The 23,444-nt window shown below is 35.1% G+C and overlaps 2 protein-coding genes and 1 pseudogene across 10 annotated transcripts in view; 1 reads left to right on the forward strand and 2 right to left on the reverse strand.

Annotated features, from left to right (window-relative positions):
- The window catches only part of LOC144848813 (thialysine N-epsilon-acetyltransferase-like), a 94,599-nt gene that overhangs the window by 31,653 nt on the left and 39,502 nt on the right, over positions 1 to 23,444 (forward strand). The gene's annotated exons all lie outside the window — the stretch shown is intronic.
- LOC144849017 (scavenger receptor cysteine-rich domain-containing group B protein pseudogene) lies at positions 2,895 to 17,258 on the reverse strand (annotated as a pseudogene).
- LOC144848759 (phosphatidylinositol-binding clathrin assembly protein-like) overlaps positions 16,421 to 23,444 on the reverse strand; it is a 39,651-nt gene continuing 32,627 nt past the window's right edge. For all 9 annotated transcript variants that reach the window (XM_078705662.1, XM_078705667.1, XM_078705666.1 and 6 more), the window contains 3 exons: positions 19,975 to 20,043; positions 19,212 to 19,295; positions 16,421 to 18,763 (listed from right to left, as the gene is read on the reverse strand). In XM_078705662.1, the coding sequence (XP_078561788.1) occupies positions 18,752 to 18,763; positions 19,212 to 19,295; positions 19,975 to 20,043 (165 nt within the window). In that variant the 3' untranslated portion in view covers positions 16,421 to 18,751. The remainder of the gene's footprint in view (positions 18,764 to 19,211; positions 19,296 to 19,974; positions 20,044 to 23,444) is intronic.

The raw sequence follows: 23,444 nt of genomic DNA on the forward strand, positions 1-23,444 counted from the left end.
ATAATAAATGTATTATCTATATGTAATTCAGATTCAGTTTCAATGCTTAGATCTTACAAAAATAAATAGTTCAATCATGGTTGATAAATTTTAAAAATGTTGATTTTAAAATTGGGTTTACTGTAAATAATCATGAAATCATAAGGTACATATTATTAATCCATGATTAGGCCTACTTAAAAACATTTTGTCATTTTTTATAAAAATGTGGTATATTATTATAAATATAAATATAATTTAATAACTTATTTTCTTAAAATAAAATGTCTTCACCAAATGTAATTGTTTGATAGCAACCATATAATAAATGTATTATCTAATATGTAATACAGATTCAGTTTCAATTCTTAGATCTTACAAAAATAAATAGTTCAATCATGGTGGATAAATAATGTTATTTTTAGTCTACTATCACATTCTTACGTAAAATGTCGTATACGGAAATTGACCAGAATACTGATGAGCCCGTAAACTGATTGAAACGACCTAAATATACTGTAGACCGGCACAAGACCAGTAGTTCCACATTAACAAAATCCACCCACTCCCCCTCTGTTAAATATTATCATGATCCTGCTGTATAAATAGCATGGACCTATCAAAGAAATATAAATTGTAGATTTTGCTCACAGTATCACATAAATTTAGTTAGATTTCAAAATATCGACAAAAAAGGTTCTACTTACAATGTTGTTATTGGATCATACACATTGTAATTAACAAGCTCTGTATGTATATTTGCATTCCATCCAGTACATGTAGTGAGATTATGACAATCATCTCCACACGTCCAGACATTACATGTGCAATATGTTGGGCATCCGACTATAATGGTTTTGTATAAAAAAAAACACAAGCAGTAAATAATACAATTCAGTAATTCATGTATTTCTATATTACAATTACATAGTAGAACACTACGATAATGATGAATACTGGTGGTGTGATAACAATGAGTATTTTAAAGATGAACATACATTCTTATAATTCGATACAGGTGAAATAAAAACATATTATATTTAAGCTTCAATATTACACTGTTTAATTTAATGGTATTGTTTGTTTCCTCTGGTTAATCAATGGAATATTTAATATACAAGGAGAATAAAAAATGCCAAATGTAGCTTTAACCTCTTTTTTTCTTTAAATTTTATATAATTTTTGATAACAAACACTCTCTCTTAGTCCATAGTGTATTGTAATATCGTCTGTTAGTACTAAAGTTTGTATTTAGTGTCAATTTTTTCTTACATTGACAAATAACACTAGCATCCTTATTATGTCCACAATCGTGTACCCTTATTCCATTATTAGGACAGTCTGTGATAGATGTCTCATTTCCAGAACACTGAACATCATCAAGCTCAATCGGACCAGTCCCTTGACCAAAATAAGCTCGCCCTGGAGCTTGGATAGCTTGTCCTAGTTTTAATTGTCGACATACAACTTGAGCGTCGTTGATGTCCCAGCCATTATCACATATTGTACCCCATTCTGTGCCATCGTGAACTTCAACTCGTCCCTCATTGATATTGCTGCCATTCACAAGTCTAATGTTTGCTAAATGAAACAAATGTACAAGTTAAATTCAGTTCTTTATATTGATATATCTCTCACATGTGAAGCTAAACTCTCTATTTGAATATCAATGTAAATCTGACATAAGTAACTCAGGACAGTTGAATTTTCAATGGTATAACTGCAAAATGTTATAACAACTAGTAAGCATATTATATAATTGTTACAGTATCTTCCTTTTAATAAATAAGCTCTATGACCGATAAATTCTTTGCAAACAAATAGTTTGCTGAAGACAACAAATGAATTGCATTAATGAATCCATTTTTTGTAAATTCCTTACAATTCGGCTTTTGCCCACCGAGTGTATGTTAAAGGTTTTGTTGATTGTAATAATAATAGAAAATAATAATACTAATTAATGTTTTTAAAAAAATTAAATTTAAAACTTCTTCAATATGAAGGATAAATAAATAATGAGGTAAATCTTAATATGCGATAATATCTGCCCATAGAATTATTCTATTTTTTTCCAATAATAAACCTGATATTTGTTAACATTTTAAGCTTTCATCACTAAATAACATTATCTTCATTATTAGTTTATTTATTATTTTCTGGTACCTTTTTACATTTATGTCTACTGTTTTGTAAAAATTGAATGAACTGAAATAAACAGATATAAAATTAAATGATGAATGAATATGTGTAAATGGATAATACATTTCTTAAACAAAATTATGATTTTGAGATTGCAACCAAATAAAAAATAAACTGGTTCTGTTTTTCAACTCTGACAAACTGCCCATTATTTTTAAGATGAGAAGCAACTTGAAATTGCTTAACGTTTTTATTTTAACATTTAATGAGTAATATAACTGGGACGTGGATTGATTGATTGAAATATATATTTATACTGGGTAACCTCTTCAGTCAAAGACTGGTCTCCCAGAGTGCCCAGTTGGTGATCAGTGGCTGTGATGTACTAATACACCGGGGGAACCCCCTACTCGTCTCGAAAGATGTACTAGGTTCTTTAAAGTGCACACGAGCTAGTTGTGTACACTGGACCTACAGTTTATAGTCCTTATCCGAGAAGACTCGTTCTACCACCAGAACCATGGAGTGAGTGAGCCTCGAACCCCTGCCGATGTTATGGCTACGTAATTACGGTTCGACTGTCTTAACCGCTCGGCCACTCACAAAGTAAGGATACAAAGGACACAAAGTCTGAATGGTGGCAATGAACGAAAATATGAAAAAACACATTTTCCTTTTAAACTGAGATAAACATATTGACATTTCCTAGTTAAAAAAGTTGTCTTGGCCTTACAGTATTGTTGTTTTCTGTGTTAATCCTTTTTACAGTTACTACTTTACCTACCACAAATAACACTAGCATCCTCAGAATGTCCACAATCGTGTAGCCTCATTCCTCTATTAAGACAGCCTGTGATAAATGTCTCAGTTCCTGAACACCGAACATTATCAAGCATAATCGGACCAGTCCCTCGACCAAAATGAGCTTGCATTGGAGCTTGGATAGCTGGTCCTAGTCTTAATTGTCGACATACAACCTGAGCGTCGTTGATGTCCCAGTCATCATCACATATTGTACCCCATTCTGTACCATCGTAAACTTCAACTCGCCCCTCAAAGATATTGCTGCTACCCACAAGTCTAATAATGTCTGCATAAGAACAATTACAATATAGTTTAAAACATTTCTTTATTTAAATACTGCTATTAATCCTACTTGAATGTTAGTAATAGTAGTAGTACTTTTTCACGGTATTCTTGATAATATTATTATGCCCTATACAAATAAGTAAATAAATAGTTTGCGGAAAATGTTTACTGAAGCCTAAAATTATTATTATTACTTAATTACTGCTTATCATCTTTAAATTATCAAGTGCGACAATTAGATAAAATAATAATCGTATATGATACTATGCAACGAAAATGGAAGGGATATACGGCGATCAAAACCAGTCAAATCTTATAAAGTGTGACGTAACAATCATATGTGATAATACGCATACAAAATGGAAAGCGATGTACGGCGAATAAAACCAGTCAAATCTTATAAAGTGCGACGTAACAATCGTATGTGATAATACGCATACCAAAACGGAAGTGATGTCCGGCGATTAGAACCAGTCAAATCTTATAAAGTGTGACGTAACAATCATATGTGATAATACGCATACAAAGTAGAAGCGATGTCCGGCGATTAAAACCAGTCAAATCTTATAAAGTGTGACGTAAAAATCGTATGTGATAATACGCATACAGAATGGAAGTGATGTCCGGCGATTAAAACCAGTCAAATATTATAAAGTGTGACGTAACAATCGTATGTAATAATACGCATACAAAATGGAAGCGATGTCCGGCGATTAAAACCAGTCAAATATTATAAAGTGTGACGTAACAATCGTATGTGATAATACGCATACAAAATGGAAGCGATGTCCGGCGATTAAAACCAGTCAAATCTTATAAAGTGTGACGTAACAATCGTATGTGATAATACGCATACAAAATGGAAGCGATGTCCGGCGATTAAAACCAGTCAAATCTTATAAAGTGTGACGTAACAATCGTATGTGATAATACGCATACAAAATGGAAGCGATGTCCGGCGATTAAAACCAGTCAAATCTTATAAAGTGTGACGTAACAATCGTATGTGATAATACGCATACAAAATGGAAGCGATGTCCGGCGATTAAAACCAGTCAAATCTTATAAAGTGTGACGTAGCAATCGTATGTGATAATACGCATACAAAATGGAAGCGATGTCCGGCGATTAGAACCAGTCAAATCTTATAAAGTGTGACGTAACAATCGTATGTGATAATACGCACACAAAATGGAGGTGATGTCTGGCGATTAGAACCAGTCAAATCTTATAAAGTGTAACGTAACAATCGTATGTGATAATACGCATACAAAATGGAAGCGATGTCCAGCGATGAAAACCAGTCAAATCTTATAAAGTGTGACGTAACAATCGTATGTGATAATACGCATACAAAATAGAAGCGATGTCCGGCGATCAAAACCAGTCAAATCTTATAAAGTGTGACGTAACAATCGTATGTGATAATACGCATACAAAATAGAAGCGATGTCCGGCGATCAAAACCAGTCAAATCTTATAAAGTGTGACGTAACAATCGTATGTGATAATACGCATACAAAATGGAAGCGATGTCCGGCGATCAAAACCAGTCAAATCTTAGAAAGTGTGACGTAACAATCGTATGTGATAATACGCATACAAAATGGAAGCGATGTCCGGCGATTAAAACCAGTCAAATCTTATAAAGTGTGACGTAACAATCGTATGTGTTAAAACGCATACAAAATGGAGGTGATGTCCGGCGATTAAAACCAGTCAAATCGTGTAAAGTGTGACGTAACAATCGTATGTGATAATACGCATACAAAATGGAAGCGATGTCTGGCGATCAAAACCAGTCAAATCTTATAAAGTGTGACGTAACAATCGTATGTGATAATACGCATGCAAAATGGAAGCGATGTCCGGCGATTAAAACCAGTCAAATGTTATAAAGTGTGACGTAACAATCGTGTGTGATAATACGCATACAAATTAATTGAAGTGATGTCCGGCTATCAAAACCTGTCAAATCTTATAAAGTGTGACGTAACAATCGTATGTGATAATACGCATACAAAATGGAAGCGATGTCCGACGATTAAAACCAGTCAATTCTTATAAAGGGCGACGTAACAATCGTATATGATAATACGCATACAAATTAATTGAAGTGATGTCCGGCGATCAAAACCTATCAAATCTTATAAAGTGTGACGTAACAATCGTAGGTGATAATACGCATACAAAATGGAAGCGATGTCCGGCGATTAAAACCAGTCAATTCTTATAAAGGGCGACGTAATCTATTTTAAGTAGGTGTTTTACTGTGATATGATTTATTAAAGTAGAAATTGTAATTTAATTTGACACTTAAGAAAAATGCTAATTGTATTACTTTAATGAAAAGAGGGTGTTATGCTTGCTTACACCTGTCTAATATGTAAATTAGCTTCATATAGCCATTGTCTCCGTTTCTCTTGTAACCATATAGACCTACACAGAATAATTATTAAAAGTATACTGTCTTTGCGGTATAGAGAGAAATGATGTCATGTTATTCATTGTACGCATGCGGGGAAATTGGGACGTGTTTCCCCGCTCCCCAGTGACACACACTATTGCTACGTATTGTGCACACACTGAACAATCTACACGCGAAGTGACACACACTATTGCTACGTATTGTGCACACACTGAACAATCTACACGCGAAGTGACACACACTACTGCTATACGTATTGTGCAGCACACACTGAACAATCTACACGCGAAGTGACACACACTATTGCTACGTATTGTGCACACACTGAATAATCTACACGCGAAGTGACACACACTATTGCTACGTATTGTGCACACACTGAACAATCTACACGCGAAGTGACATACACTATTGCTACGTATTGTGCACACACTGAACAATCTACACGCGAAGTGACACACACTATTTTGCTACGTATTGTGCATACACTGAACAATCTACACGCGAAGTGACATACACTATTGCTACGTATTGTGCACACACTGAACAATCTACACGCGAAGTGACATACACTATTGCTACGTATTGTGCACACACTGAATAATCTACACGCGAAGTGACACACACTATTGCTACGTATTGTGCACACACTGAATAATCTACACGCGAAGTGACATACACTATTGCAACGTATTGTGCACGCACTGAACAATCTACACGCGAAGTGACACACACTATTGCTACGTATTGTGCACACACTGAACAATCTACACGCGAAGTGACACACACTATTGCTACGTATTGTGCACGCACTGAGCAATCTACACGCGAAGTGACACACACTATTGCTACGTATTGTGCACACACTGAACAATCTACACGCGAAGTGACACACACTATTGCTACGTATTGTGCACGCACTGAGCAATCTACACGCGAAGTGACACACACTATTTCTACGTATTGTGCATACACTGAATAATCTACACGCGAAGTGACACACACTATTGCTACGTATTGTGCACACACTGAATAATCTACACGCGAAGTGACATACACTATTGCAACGTATTGTGCACGCACTAAGCAATCTACACGCGAAGTGACACACACTATTTCTACGTATTGTGCACACACTGAACAATCTACACGCGAAGTGACACACACTATTGCTACGTATTGTGCACACACTGAATAATCTACACGCGAAGTGACACACACTATTGCTACGTATTGTGCACACACTGAGCAATCTACACGCGAAGTGACACACACTATTGCTACGTATTGTGCACACACTAAACAATCTACACGCGAAGTGACACACTGTTGCTACGTATTGTGCACACACTGAGCAATCTACACGCGAAGTGACACACACTATTGCTACGTATTGTGCACGCACTGAATAATCTACAAGCGAAGTGACACACACTATTGCTACGTATTGTGCACACACTGAGCAATCTACACGCGAAGTGACACACACTATTGCTACGTATTGTGCACACACTGAGCAATCTACACGCGAAGTGACACACACTATTGCTACGTATTGTGCACGCACTGAACAATCTACACGCGAAGTGACACACACTATTGCTACGTATTGTACACACACTGAACAATCTACACGCGAAGTGACACACACTACTGCTATACGTATTGTGCAGCACACACTGAACAATCTACACGCGAAGTGACACACACTATTGCTACGTATTGTGCACACACTGAATAATCTACACGCGAATTGACACACACTATTGCTACGTATTGTGCACACACTGAACAATCTACACGCGAAGTGACATACACTATTGCTACGTATTGTGCACACACTGAACAATCTACACGCGAAGTGACACACACTATTGCTACGTATTGTGCATACACTAAATAATCTACACGCGAAGTGACACACACTATTGCTACGTATTGTGCACGCACTGAACAATCTACACGCGAAGTGACACACACTATTGCTACGTATTGTGCATACACTGAATAATCTACACGCGAAGTGACACACACTATTGCTACGTATTGTGCATACACTGAATAATCTACACGCGAAGTGACACACACTATTGCTACGTATTGTGCATACACTGAATAATCTACACGCGAAGTGACACACACTATTGCTACGTATTGTGCACGCACTGAACAATCTACACGCGAAGTGACACACACTATTGCTACGTATTGTGCATACACTGAATAATCTACACGCGAAGTGACACACACTATTGCTACGTATTGTGCACGCACTGAACAATCTACACGCGAAGTGACACACACTATTGCTACGTATTGTGCACACACTGAATAATCTACACGCGAAGTGACACACACTATTGCTACGTATTGTGCATACACTGAACAATCTACACGCGAAGTGACACACACTATTGCTACGTATTGTGCATACACTGAATATCTACACGCGAAGTGACACACACTATTGCTACATATTGTGCATACACTGAATAATCTACACGCGAAGTGACACACACTATTGCTACGTATTGTGCACGCACTGAACAATCTACACGCGAAGTGACACACACTATTGCTACGTATTGTGCACACACTGAACAATCTACACGCGAAGTGACACACACTATTGCTACGTATTGTGCACACACTGAACAATCTACACGCGAAGTGACACACACTATTGCTACGTATTGTGCATACACTGAGTAATCTACACGCGAAGTGACACACACTTTTGCTACGTATTGTGCACGCACTGAACAATCTACACGCGAAGTGACACACACTATTGCTACGTATTGTGCACACACTGAACAATCTACACGCGAAGTGACACACACTATTGCTACGTATTGTGCATACACTGAATAATCTACACGCGAAGTGACACACACTATTGCTACGTATTGTGCACACACTGAATAATCTACACGTGAAGTGACACACTGTTGCTACGTATTGTGCACACACTGAGCATTCTACACGCGAAGTGACGCACACTATTGCTACGTATTGTGCACGCACTGAATAATCTACAAGCGAAGTGACACACACTATTGCTACGTATTGTGCACACACTGAGCAATCTACACGCGAAGTGACACACACTATTGCTACGTATTGTGCACACACTGAGCAATCTACACGCGAAGTGACACACACTATTGCTACGTATTGTGCACGCACTGAACAATCTACACGCGAAGTGACACACACTATTGCTACGTATTGTACACACACTGAACAATCTACACGCGAAGTGACACACACTACTGCTATACGTATTGTGCAGCACACACTGAACAATCTACACGCGAAGTGACACACACTATTGCTACGTATTGTGCACACACTGAATAATCTACACGCGAAGTGACACACACTATTGCTACGTATTGTGCACACACTGAACAATCTACACGCGAAGTGACATACACTATTGCTACGTATTGTGCACACACTGAACAATCTACACGCGAAGTGACACACACTATTGCTACGTATTGTGCATACACTAAATAATCTACACGCGAAGTGACACACACTATTGCTACGTATTGTGCACGCACTGAACAATCTACACGCGAAGTGACACACACTATTGCTACGTATTGTGCATACACTGAATAATCTACACGCGAAGTGACACACACTATTGCTACGTATTGTGCATACACTGAATAATCTACACGCGAAGTGACACACACTATTGCTACGTATTGTGCATACACTGAATAATCTACACGCGAAGTGACACACACTATTGCTACGTATTGTGCACGCACTGAACAATCTACACGCGAAGTGACACACACTATTGCTACGTATTGTGTATACACTGAATAATCTACACGCGAAGTGACACACACTATTGCTACGTATTGTGCACGCACTGAACAATCTACACGCGAAGTGACACACACTATTGCTACGTATTGTGCACACACTGAATAATCTACACGCGAAGTGACACACACTATTGCTACGTATTGTGCATACACTGAACAATCTACACGCGAAGTGACACACACTATTGCTACGTATTGTGCATACACTGAATATCTACACGCGAAGTGACACACACTATTGCTACGTATTGTGCATACACTGAATAATCTACACGCGAAGTGACACACTGTTGCTACGTATTGTGCACACACTTAACAATCTACACGCAAAGTGACACACACTATTGCTACGTATTGTGCATACACTGAATAATCTACACGCGAAGTGACACACACTATTGCTACGTATTGTGCATACACTGAACAATCTACACGCGAAGTGACATACACTATTGCTACGTATTGTGCACACACTGAACAATCTACACGCGAAGTGACATACACTATTGCTACGTATTGTGCACGCACTGAACAATCTACACGCGAAGTGACACACACTATTGCTACGTATTGTGCACACACTGAACAATCTACACGCGAAGTGACACACAATATTGCTACGTATTGTGCATACACTGAGTAATCTACACGCGAAGTGACACACACTATTGCTACGTATTGTGCACGCACTGAACAATCTACACGCGAAGTGACACACACTATTGCTACATATTGTGCACACACTGAACAATCTACAGGCGAAGTGACACACACTATTGCTACGTATTGTGCATACACTGAACAATCTACACGCGAAGTGACACACACTATTGCTACGTATTGTGCATACACTGAATATCTACACGCGAAGTGACACACACTATTGCTACGTATTGTGCATACACTGAATAATCTACACGCGAAGTGACACACTGTTGCTACGTATTGTGCACACACTTAACAATCTACACGCAAAGTGACACACACTATTGCTACGTATTGTGCATACACTGAATAATCTACACGCGAAGTGACACACACTATTGCTACGTATTGTGCATACACTGAACAATCTACACGCGAAGTGACATACACTATTGCTACGTATTGTGCACACACTGAACAATCTACACGCGAAGTGACATACACTATTGCTACGTATTGTGCACGCACTGAACAATCTACACGCGAAGTGACACACACTATTGCTACGTATTGTGCACACACTGAACAATCTACACGCGAAGTGACACACAATATTGCTACGTATTGTGCATACACTGAGTAATCTACACGCGAAGTGACACACACTATTGCTACGTATTGTGCACGCACTGAACAATCTACACGCGAAGTGACACACACTATTGCTACATATTGTGCACACACTGAACAATCTACAGGCGAAGTGACACACACTATTGCTACGTATTGTGCATACACTGAATAATCTACATGCGAAGTGACACACACTATTGCTACGTATTGTGCACGCACTGAATAATCTACACGCGAAGTGACACACACTATTGCTACATATTGTGCACACACTGAACAATCTACACGCGAAGTGACACACACTATTGCTACGTATTGTGCACGCACTGAACAATCTACACGCGAAGTGACATACACTATTGCTACGTATTGTGCACACACTGAATAATCTACACGCGAAGTGACACACACTATTGCTACGTATTGTGCACACACTGAATAATCTACACGCGAAGTGACATACACTATTGCTACGTATTGTGCATACACTGAACAATCTACACGCGAAGTGACACACACTATTGCTACGTATTGTGCACACACTGAACAATCTACACGCGAAGTGACACACACTATTGCTACGTATTGTGCATACACTGAACAATCTACACGCGAAGTGACATACACTATTGCTACGTATTGTGCACACACTGAACAATCTACACGCGAAGTGACATACACTATTGCTACGTATTGTGCACACACTGAATAATCTACACGCGAAGTGACACACACTATTGCTACGTATTGTGCACACACTGAATAATCTACACGCGAAGTGACATACACTATTGCAACGTATTGTGCACGCACTGAACAATCTACACGCGAAGTGACACACACTATTGCTACGTATTGTGCACACACTGAACAATCTACACGCGAAGTGACACACACTATTGCTACGTATTGTGCACGCACTGAGCAATCTACACGCGAAGTGACACACACTATTGCTACGTATTGTGCACACACTGAACAATCTACACGCGAAGTGACACACACTATTGCTACGTATTGTGCACGCACTGAGCAATCTACACGCGAAGTGACACACACTATTTCTACGTATTGTGCATACACTGAATAATCTACACGCGAAGTGACACACACTATTGCTACGTATTGTGCACACACTGAATACTCTACACGCGAAGTGACATACACTATTGCAACGTATTGTGCACGCACTGAGCAATCTACACGCGAAGTGACACACACTATTTTTACGTATTGTGCACACACTGAACAATCTACACGCGAAGTGACACACACTATTGCTACGTATTGTGCACACACTGAATAATCTACACGCGAAGTGACACACACTATTGCTACGTATTGTGCACACACTGAGCAATCTACACGCGAAGTGACATACACTATTGCAACGTATTGTGCACGCACTGAACAATCTACACGCGAAGTGACACACACTATTGCTACGTATTGTGCACACACTGAACAATCTACACGCGAAGTGACACACACTATTGCTACGTATTGTGCACGCACTAAACAATCTACACGCGAAGTGACACACACTATTTTGCTACGTATTGTGCATACACTGAATAATCTACACGCGAAGTGACACACACTATTGCTACGTATTGTGCACACACTGAATAATCTACACGCGAAGTGACACACACTATTGCTACGTATTGTGCACACACTGAACAATCTACACGCGAAGTGACATACACTATTGCTACGTATTGTGCACGCACTGAACAATCTACACGCGAAGTGACACACACTATTGCTACGTATTGTGCATACACTGAACAATCTACACACGAAGTGACACACACTATTGCTACGTATTGTGCATACACTGCCTGAGCAATCTACACGCGAAGTGACACACACTATTGCTACGTATTGTGCACACACTGAACAATCTACACGCGAAGTGACATACACTATTGCTACGTATTGTGCACGCACTGAACAATCTACACGCGAAGTGACACACTATTGCTACGTATTGTGCACACACTGAATAATCTACACGCGAAGTGACACACACTATTGCTACGTATTGTGTATACACTGAGCAATCTACACGCGAAGTGACACACACTATTGCTACGTATTGTGCACACACTGCCTGAGCAATCTACACGCGAAGTGACACATCAAGTGCCAAAACAAGCCGTAATTTCATGGTGAACATGAAATCGAATGTGAAGCGATAAAAGCAAAACTTGCGGAGCCTCTGCGCGTATAAATTCGCTTCAGTTAATTGTTACTAACATTCGAACCAATGTTGGTTTAATTTACTAAAACAAAATATTTTAGGTAATCAACAATTTGTATGTGAAATTAAAATTGAAGCTTTATCTTTAAAAGTTTCTTGATAAAACAAATCTTATCGTCTTAAATGTGAAGTCCGTTCCGATACTATTATACACCTTTAAATTATTAAGAAGATGGACCGAGGAAAATTATCTACATTATATAAATGTGGAAACATAGAGGACATATCTCACTTTATATTCAGTTGAGATGCATTGCAATGTATAAGAGAAGAACAACTAAAAAAAACAAGATTTAATTTAGCATAATGAGTTAGATGTATAGGAAATATTCTACACCAGTAACAATAATGATAAAATGTTATATATTCTGGGAACTACAATTTTAATGTGTTTTGACAAATTTATTGAAAACGAAATGATCTTAAGTCTGTATAGCTCGCAGACAGATTATAAATGCGGTACAGTGTATGTTAACTTCCCCAGCATGGCCAACCTTTTTAAGCTTAGCGTGAATCGTTTCGGTTTGACGCTTGACGCGCGTGTAAAGTGCTCAGTGTGAACCGGCCTGAAGTGTGTGGATACAGCGAAAGGTGAACAAAATAGTGCAAAATATTAGTTTATTTTAAGAACAAATAGGAAAAACTCTTGCAATTCAAATTTTACTATTTTTCCTTTAAAAGATAAACTATTGACAACATTAACTAGAGAATTTGATCACAGTATAATTATGATAAAGCTAAAATGCATATATTCCAATTATGAAAGTTCAGAAAATTGATGTTAATAAAAATGTAAAATGTATTTAAATGAACTTACATCACACAATTCAACATATTTCTAAAATGTATAGTTCGAAAAAATAATCATTTCAATAAAACATTATAGAATAATAAATGTTGTAAAATAAGGATGGATAAACCTAGCCACAAATTCTGAAAAGGTCATCAATTATTATAATGCCCTACTATTTATTATAATATCTATTACAAATGATAAATATTAAAAGAACGAATCATACCGGAATTTGAACCAACATCAGCACAACTAGAAAACGATAACTCCACCAATATTATTACCACTTTAAAGACAAACATCTTCTTACGCAATTCAGTACCGTGATGTGCGTAGTAAACTTTATCTCCCAAAGTCATTTCAACGTTTGACATAACATTGTTTCTTTTAGTATTGTTGCAAAAGAGTTTTAAATAATTAAGATAAATCAGTTTACCAGCTGTATTACTTTGCTTAGTGGTTGATATTAATATTTAATTGTTTTTGTTAAGTAATTACATATATAGATTGAAGATAAACAGTAATGAATGTGAATTTACTATTTGTATTATTGATTATTTTCTAAGAAAGTGTATAGAAAGGTTTTTTAGAACGAAGGATAAATGAAATTGAAGGTAACGTAATTGTTTAAGAATGTTTGCAAGAATTGAACATTCTAAATGAGAAAATGAATATAATGGGAATATAACAGGAGTATTAGTTAGACACTGGTAGTGTACTAACCCTTATTTACTTATGTATTTTATGCGTATAATGCATATATATATATGTATATGAAGAGAGGCACACACCAAACCCAAGAGAGAAAAAAATATTTGATTTAGTTTCATACTTAATTAATGGGAAACAAGTTGATGAATGTAAGGTCTAGGTTATAGACGGAGTTTTACTGAATATTAATAAAAAGATAGATCTTTTGGCACATATGACGTATACTACTTGACTTGAAACTATTTCAGACAAACATCGAAAGAGCCAACTGGTGGACTTACATAAAAAAGACAGACTTCGGGCAAGTCTAGTTACACACTTACTATTGACAAAGATCTTATGCCAGATAATAAATTGTACACAATTTTACTTTAATGTTAATTTTGACATCGTAACTTTCATTAACCTATATATAATAACCAGACACGACTTTTGGGGAAAAAATCCTGATTCGGAGTCATCTCATTCATAAAGAAAAACACAGTTGTTGTTCAGTGTAGAGTAAAAAGGTAATAATTCAATATATATTGCGTTATCATGATCTTTTAGAGTCAAAGTAACTAGTTATGTCAACAAATAACAGGGTCGAAATTTGGTCATTTTTCGAAATGCCCAAAATATCGACTTTTTAAAATTCAATAATGCGATAATATCGCTATATATGCGCATATATTGCTTTGCAACAACTTATAGAGCCATAATACACACTTTTGTCGAAAAAGAAAAGGATCGAAATTTTGCCATTTTCTGAAAAAACCCTGTTCTATAGTATAAGGATTTTTTCGAAAAATGCCCAAAATATCGACTTTTAAAAATTCAATAATTATGCGATAATATCTCTATATATGCGCATATATTGCTTTGCAACAACTTACAGAGCCATAATACACAGTTTTGTCGAAAAATAAAAGGACCGAAATTTTGCCATTTTCTGAAAAAAAACCCTGTTCTATAGTACAGGGATTTTTTCGAAAAATGCCCAAAATATTGACTTTTTAAAATTCAATAATTATGCGATAATATCGCTATATATGCGCATATATTGCTATGCAACAACTTATAGAGCCATACACACTTTTGTCGAAAAATAAAAGGGTCGAAATTTTGCCATTTTCTGAAAAAATCCCTTTTTCAATAAAGGCCAAAATATCTACTATTTAAAATTCAATTATTATGCAATGATATTGCCATATATGCACATATATTGCGTTATTATCGTCTTATAGAGTCATAGTAACTAGTTATGGCAGAAAATAAAAGGGTCGAAATTTGGTAATTTTTCGAAAACAGGGATTTTTTCAAAAATGGCCAACATATCGACTATTTAAAATTAAATTATTATGCAATAATATTGCCATATATGCACATATTATATTGCGTTATCATCATCTTTATAGAGTCATAGTAACTGTAGGTATGTCAACAAATAAAAGCGTCGAAATTTTTTCATTTTTCGAAAATTTCTGTGTACTATAGTACAGGGATTTTTTCAAAAATAGCCAAAATATCGACTCTTTAAAATTCAATAATTATGCAATAATATTACTATATATGCGCATATGTTGCGTTATCATCATCTTATAGAGTCATAGTAACCAACAAAATCACCCAAAATATGGCGTTTTAATTTCATTTAATATGCCCTAATATTGCTATATATGCATGTATATTTCCATACTTTACAGACTTTTTCTCAAAACAGAAAAAGGTCGAAATTGTATGCGATTCTGCGCATGTCAATGTAACGTCAAAAAGGGTCGACATTTTAGTATTTTAATTTTTCGAAAATTTCTATACTATAGTAGATAGAATTTTTTTAAATAACATAATATATAAGACGCATGTTACGAGAATATTATGGCATAATTTAATTTTAACCATTTTGTTTGTTGACATAATTGCTTAATATGACTCCATAAGACAATGATACCTTATTAATATGTGCATATTGTACTATTATATTATCGCTTTTTTCCTTCCAAAGAGGCCTACCCAAAATGTTTAATTGCCAGATTTTGTTAAACAAAATGTAATATTCGTTACAAAAATCGGACAATAACAATATGAGGCCTATACATTCCGTAAGCGACCACCCTCGGGACCGGAAAAACTGGCCGCGTACGGCAGGTGACCACTTACGGGATATCCGATTATAACTCCGATATAACTTTGCTAGGTCTCAGGGCGATATCCGATATAATGACAAGTCAATCTGTAATATTGTATTTAACTTTGATAGAGAAAAGAGTGAGTGAATAATACAGTTGTCGCAATACATATTGCGCAGTTTAATGTAAATTATGCTAAACATACTTGTATGCCCAATGAGTATGCCACTGCCAAGGCTCTGTTTACACACGGTCACCAATCACGGGAATTAATAAATTCCCTGTTCACACGCACAAAATTAAAAAATTTTACCGGTAACCCTGACTTGCAATACATACTAGGGCTGATCAAAATCGGTTTCCAATCATAATAACCAGATTAAGATTAGTGGACTATTGGTTCACACTAGAGGCGCACAGCAAGCAAGTTAACCAATGACAAGCGACAGTTTGAATAATCCAACGCTTGTGATTGGTCAAATCACTTGCGTTATGTCCTTGTGTTTCATCTTGGGAACCAAGCATGAAGATTGAGATCGCCCTATCACATCGATAATTTCTTACACAGACTGACACGATTGGTTTCTCCCAATAACAACTGTTTAGCGTGAACCATGATTCCATTACAATTTCTAGCGTGAATTAGGACTATAAAAACACCTCTGCTCAATTGTCTTATTCAGAATAAATCAGTAGCCATATGTCTACAAAAGATGAAGGCATAACAACATTGTTTGAACATATAGTCTATTGTATAAGTGGTACACATACTTGTATATAAACACGGATAGAGTTCAACATAGCATGCAATACTATTATACTAAACATGTTTATAGTCTTAGTACAGTAATATTATACATTTATAATTATATATTATTATAATAAACAAAAACATATAATAACAAAAATAAAAATATAGGACCAAAGGAAAAATTGATAATTTTCTTTATATATAAGTTTCATAAACAAATAATTGTTTGTAACCCATCTATTGCTCGTTACAAAAAACTGTTAATTAATCTACAATTATGAATCAGTTACTGAATTTAGTAATTAATATGGGGTCACTTGGGGTCATATTGAGCACATGTGGTCAGTATTGCAGGTGGCAAAGTATTTGGTTCATGTTTTAAAAACAATGGCAGCAATTAAACAAGAAATATGAAGAATCAGAAATAAATAAAATAAAGATTTTCGGAATTACTTTAAAAAACTGAAAATTTCCTGAATGTGTTTATACTATGACCATAACAAAAAATAACAACTGTATGAGAGACGTTGGCTATTCCTTATTTTATTTACATAAAGTTGAACCCCCCTCCTTTGGGACACCCCTATTTAGGGGACACCCCCAATTAAAGGGACACTTTCTAGGGTCCTATGGTTGTCCCTTTAATATTTTAACTACTATTTCATTTGTTATGAAATATAAATTTATCAAATGTATGTATCTCTTTAATTTTAATTTCATTTTAATATGAAAAACAAATTAATTAAATAAATGCATTTATGTTTTAGTTTTACTCTTTCATTTATTATGAAATACATATTTGTTACATTTATTTATATTTCCATTTCACAATTTATCGTGTTAGCATCATAGTATAAACACACGGATAATTTGTTGATCTAAACCAACATTTTATATAACAAAATTATATAATATACAATGCAATTCACATCTCCAGATAAAAAATATAAACTCACTTTCTACAGAATTACTAGCATGATCGACAACAGGAGGATTTCTCTCAGATATTTAAACAACTCAATTACAATTTTAATTGTTTACATTAAATTAATTGTAACTCTATCCATATAAAATGATTTAATATATGTTGTTTCAAGATATATTTCCTCTTCTGAAAATTTGTGAGGAAAACAATGATTTTGGGTGACAATTACAATGTTTATAATTCATTGGTAACAAATATTATTAACTAAAAACCATTTTGCTACATCCTGTAAATTATGATATTTCTGATATTTTTAATGTCGCTATGATTAAATATCTTTATATTTTCTTCTTTTTCAGATGAATATGTTTAGTTCTTAAAAGAGCTAACTTGTGTATATATATATATATATATCTTTATTTGTCAGTTAGCTTCACAGACTTCCCTGTAAATATAAAAAAAGTATAGTAGAAATAAATTTCTTTCTCACTTTATCAGAATTGATTCAAACATTTATAAAAATAAAGGCATCTACAGCATATAATAATTGGTAAATAATTGTCAATTTTAATAAAAAACTTTGAATTTATGGCACATACTGGACTGCGGCGCTTACTGGACTGTGGCGCTTACTGGACTGCGGCGCTTATTGGACGGGTGGCAATTTGTGGACTGTGGAGCTTTTACTGGACTGTGGCGCTTACTTGTGTGGTGCGTACTGGACTGTAGAGCTTACTAGACTGTGGCGTTTACTGGAATGTGGCGCTTACTGGACTGTGGCGCTTACTGGACGTTGGCGCTTACTGGACGGTGGCGCTTACTGGACGGTGGCGCTTACTAGACTGTGGCGCTTATTTATGTGGCGCTTTGTGGATTGTGGATAGACTACTTACAAATGGATCTGTATTTTGCTGTGTTGGTGGTCTATGTATTTGCTGTGCTCCTGCTGCATTGTATGCCATACCTGTTCTCATTCCCTAAAATAAAGAAGTAATCCACACTTATTATATTGATTACTTATGTCCCGTTTACACTAACACACATTTTTGTCCGCACTGTTCCGCATTCAGTGTGTGTCATTTAATGTTGTCACAAATATTTTACGCACCATACCCTAGGTCACATGGCCTACATGGGCAACCTATTACCTAACAAAACCAGCGTAAAGTATGCACAAATTATTATCACCTGTGTCATGAACTAGTCGTGAAATTTGTGTCATTTCCCACAATAACATGCACGGCTGCGGCCATGGTGCGCATCATTGCACCATTCAGGAATATGGATGCAGACGCAAATTTTGTGCATACATGTCATGCAATGTCCCGCAACTTTCCGCAAAATGGCACACATGATTCCCACATTGTAATGCATTCAATGCGGGGCAGTGCAGGATATTCGTGTCAAGATAGCTTTACTTTATAAAATCATGAACATTCTTTGTATAAATTTATCTATTTTGTTATATTGAATTGATCGGGTATTGACAAACTTTATTCAATAACCAACAAAGGCTTTTGAATCATTTTAACTTTATTTTACAAATACATTTACATGACAAAAGGATCATAGGAAATAAGCTATATATTAATTATTATTATTTTGTTATATCTACAAAACTGTGAATTCAGAAATTATGCAGGAAATGAGACATACCATTTGTTGATTAGGTGCCACAAACTGTCCAGAAAAAGCTCCTGATCTCCAATCAGCTGGCTGACCTCCCTGCAACAACAATGGAACATACCAAATACTAGTAAACTCATTTTGATTAAAAAAACAAACTGAAAGTAATTGTAATAGAAGCACTAGTAGAATATAAAGTAGTTTTTGTGGTAGATGACTTCTCATTTTATTTTACATGATGTTAAATGGTTTAGTAAACATTAACATATTAATTTAAAAATAATTTTTAGTAATATTATCATTATATCATATTGCCTTATCTTATTCAGTACTGGATTTTCATCTACAAAATGTAAAAAACAAGTTATAGAATATGCTCAAATAAATATTAACATCAATTTATTTATATTCCATATTACAAGGAAAGATTAAAAGTACAGTAAAAAAAAAAGGATTATTTTCAAGGCTTAACAAATTATTATATTCGATACAAAATTAATATGATCACACAAAAATAACTGAAAAAATGATTAAAATAACTCTTTATACACAATATGTGCAGATAGTGCTGAGGAATGAGAATAGGTCCATCCCTTCCATGCACTATATACAGGTAATAATTAACGTAGTTTGCACAGTTGAAAAGAGTCCATTTCTAAACAAGAGAGGCACACACATAATACTATTTTAGAAGAATGTTTTCACCCACCCATCCCTGTCACATCAAAGAAATTTAAATATTTGACAACTAAAAACTTTATAAACATTTAAGACCATTAGAAAAGAAATTAAAAAAAAAAGAAAAATAAATTATATTAAAAAAAATAATCATAATTATAGCACAAAAATAAACACACAATTTAATATATGTGCAGTTGATACAATATACCATACAATATACTAGAAGTTAAAAAACACAAGGAAAAAATAGAAATTGTTGCTAATACAAAAAGGTTTAAAAGTGACATGCTAACATCCTAAAATAAAACCCTTAATGCAAAATTGAACAATAATTTTGAATTATTATTAATATTAATATCATACACTTGGTTCCTACTTGGATGCAACGCAAGGACATGAGCACAACATATGTAATTTGACTAATCACGACGCGATGGATCGTCCAAACTGTCGCTTGTGATTGGTCAACTCACTCACATTCTTGCGTTACGTCCCAGTGGAACAGCTTTTAGGTCTAAACCTATACGTTATGATTATTATTTAGGCCTTTTTTACTCTATTATGTCATTACATTCCAAACTAACTACCAGATTTATGACACGTTATCATTTGTAATGAAACTTTCTAAAGTTGGTTTAATAATGTTTGGAAGATTTGATTCAACAAAAACTTATGATATCTTTAAAAATGTAGTCTGTTTTTTTTTTAAATATGGAATTGAATAACTTCATTAAAACTGTAAAATGGCCTATTAAAGTTTGATTTTATAAATCCTTATTTTTCATAATTTTCAGGGAAAACTCATCTTTAAATACAGTAAAGTTGTAGCTTAAATTTCATTTTACATTTTTTTAAAGTCAGTTGGTAAAAATTAGAATTTTAATAATATAAATATTGTTTAATTTAGTTTTGTTATTGGTATTGAAAAACTTTTCTTAAATCGTTAATTCTCAACAGAGTTTATTCAATAACGAACGAAGGCTTTTGAATTATTATAATTATTCAGTATCTGCATGACAGAACTTTGATCAAATTGAATTAACAAATGCTTTCCAGGTAGCTGCATAAATTATTTACAGTTGCTTTAGCGATATGATTTACACATCTGTTGCTGTGATAGCAATCAAAGCAAGCCACATCAAGATCTGAACTTTAAATTTCAAACAAAGTCTAGTAGTTTATTTGATCAAAATAAAACAATGTAAATTTGAAAATTAGATTCTCCAGACTGTAATCAAAGACACTAGCCCTATGTTTCCTTGACCTAATTTAAGGTTACACACTACAGACAAATATTATATGGACCTATTGCGATATTTCTTTGTCTTTAAACGGTTAAAAATGTGAAAAATAAGTCGATTCTAATAATTTTAGCATCCCATTATAAATCCCAATATATATCGCGCACGAATTGATATCTTCATATTGAGATGTAATGCACACACTTCGACCGATTGAATGAAAGGGTATGAAAATACCAGGTCTTCTCCAATTTATTTTAATAGATTCTGCCAAAAAAGGAAAGACAATTAATTTAGCAATGGGACGTCGGGCTAAGCCTATAGCTAGCGTACAATGTCCGCTCTTCACCACCTTGGCCTACAAAACTAAGCCTAACTAAGTTAGGCTTAGAAACATACAAGAGAACTTTCGACGTGACCTACTTAGGTAGTGCATTGTTTTTCACTTTATATAATAAGTAACGCACATTTAAGACAAGAAATGACCTGGTTTCATGTTTGTAAAGTTATATAGTTGCATTATTTTTACAAAAAGTCAAAAATTGCAGGTCTAGTGTCTTTAATAGAAACATCAACAAAATACTGGAAATACAAAACTAGAACCACAAACAGTTGTATAGATATGGTATACAGATATATTGTTTGATTTTTAAAATTTTGTTATTAAATTCTTCTTTATACTGTGTGACCTTTTCAATCAAGGACTGTTCTGTCAGAGGGCACAGTAGCCTACTCACTCACAGTGGCTTTGTGAACTAGTATAGTAGGTAACCTCCTACTCGTCTCGAAAGATGTGGTAGGTTCTTTAAAGTGTACACAAGCATTTTGTGTAGATTGGACCTACAGTTTACAGTCCTTAACCGCACAAGACGACGGGAAGAAATATATAGTTAGTAAATGTAATGAAGGTTTAAAATATTTTCTGCTATTAATTTGATATGTAAGCCAATACAAAGCCTGCATTAAACTATAGAGAATAGAAAACTATTCAGTAATAGAGGGTTTTTTTTGGGGGGGGGGGGGGGGCAGAGGTCACACAACACTATGACATAATCTCTAAATGAAGGGGTCTGTACATTATATAAAATATACTAAATGTCTTTGTTGATTTAGTAGCACTGATCTCAATGGATGCATATTACAAATGAAACATATTAAAATATTTATAAGCTAAAATATTATGTATTTTGTATAAATGATATTAGAATATATTATAAGACTAAAACTAATGTTAAAAATATGTTTTTTGTAAATTCATATTCAACACCATTATGAAACATGTTAATGTTATTAATAATCATTGATCACACTGTTATAAAGTATATTAAATCTTCATACAGTACAACCTGTATTAATATGACAACTCCAGGACCAAAAGTTTACCCTTAATACGGCCGTCATGTTAGCACACATATCGCTCCTAGTTTATTTTAATGGGAAATTATCCCCTAAATAGGGGGTGTTACAAAGATTATTTTAAGCCGTTAATGTTACCCTTTATGAGATAGGAGTTCAGTATGTTACCCTTTATGAGATAAGAGTTCAGTATGTTACCCTTTATGAGATAGGATTTCAGTA

Source organism: Antedon bifida, chromosome 7, assembly GCF_963402885.1.
Source record: "Antedon bifida chromosome 7, ecAntBifi1.1, whole genome shotgun sequence".
Classification (NCBI taxonomy): Eukaryota; Metazoa; Echinodermata; class Crinoidea; order Comatulida; family Antedonidae; genus Antedon; species Antedon bifida.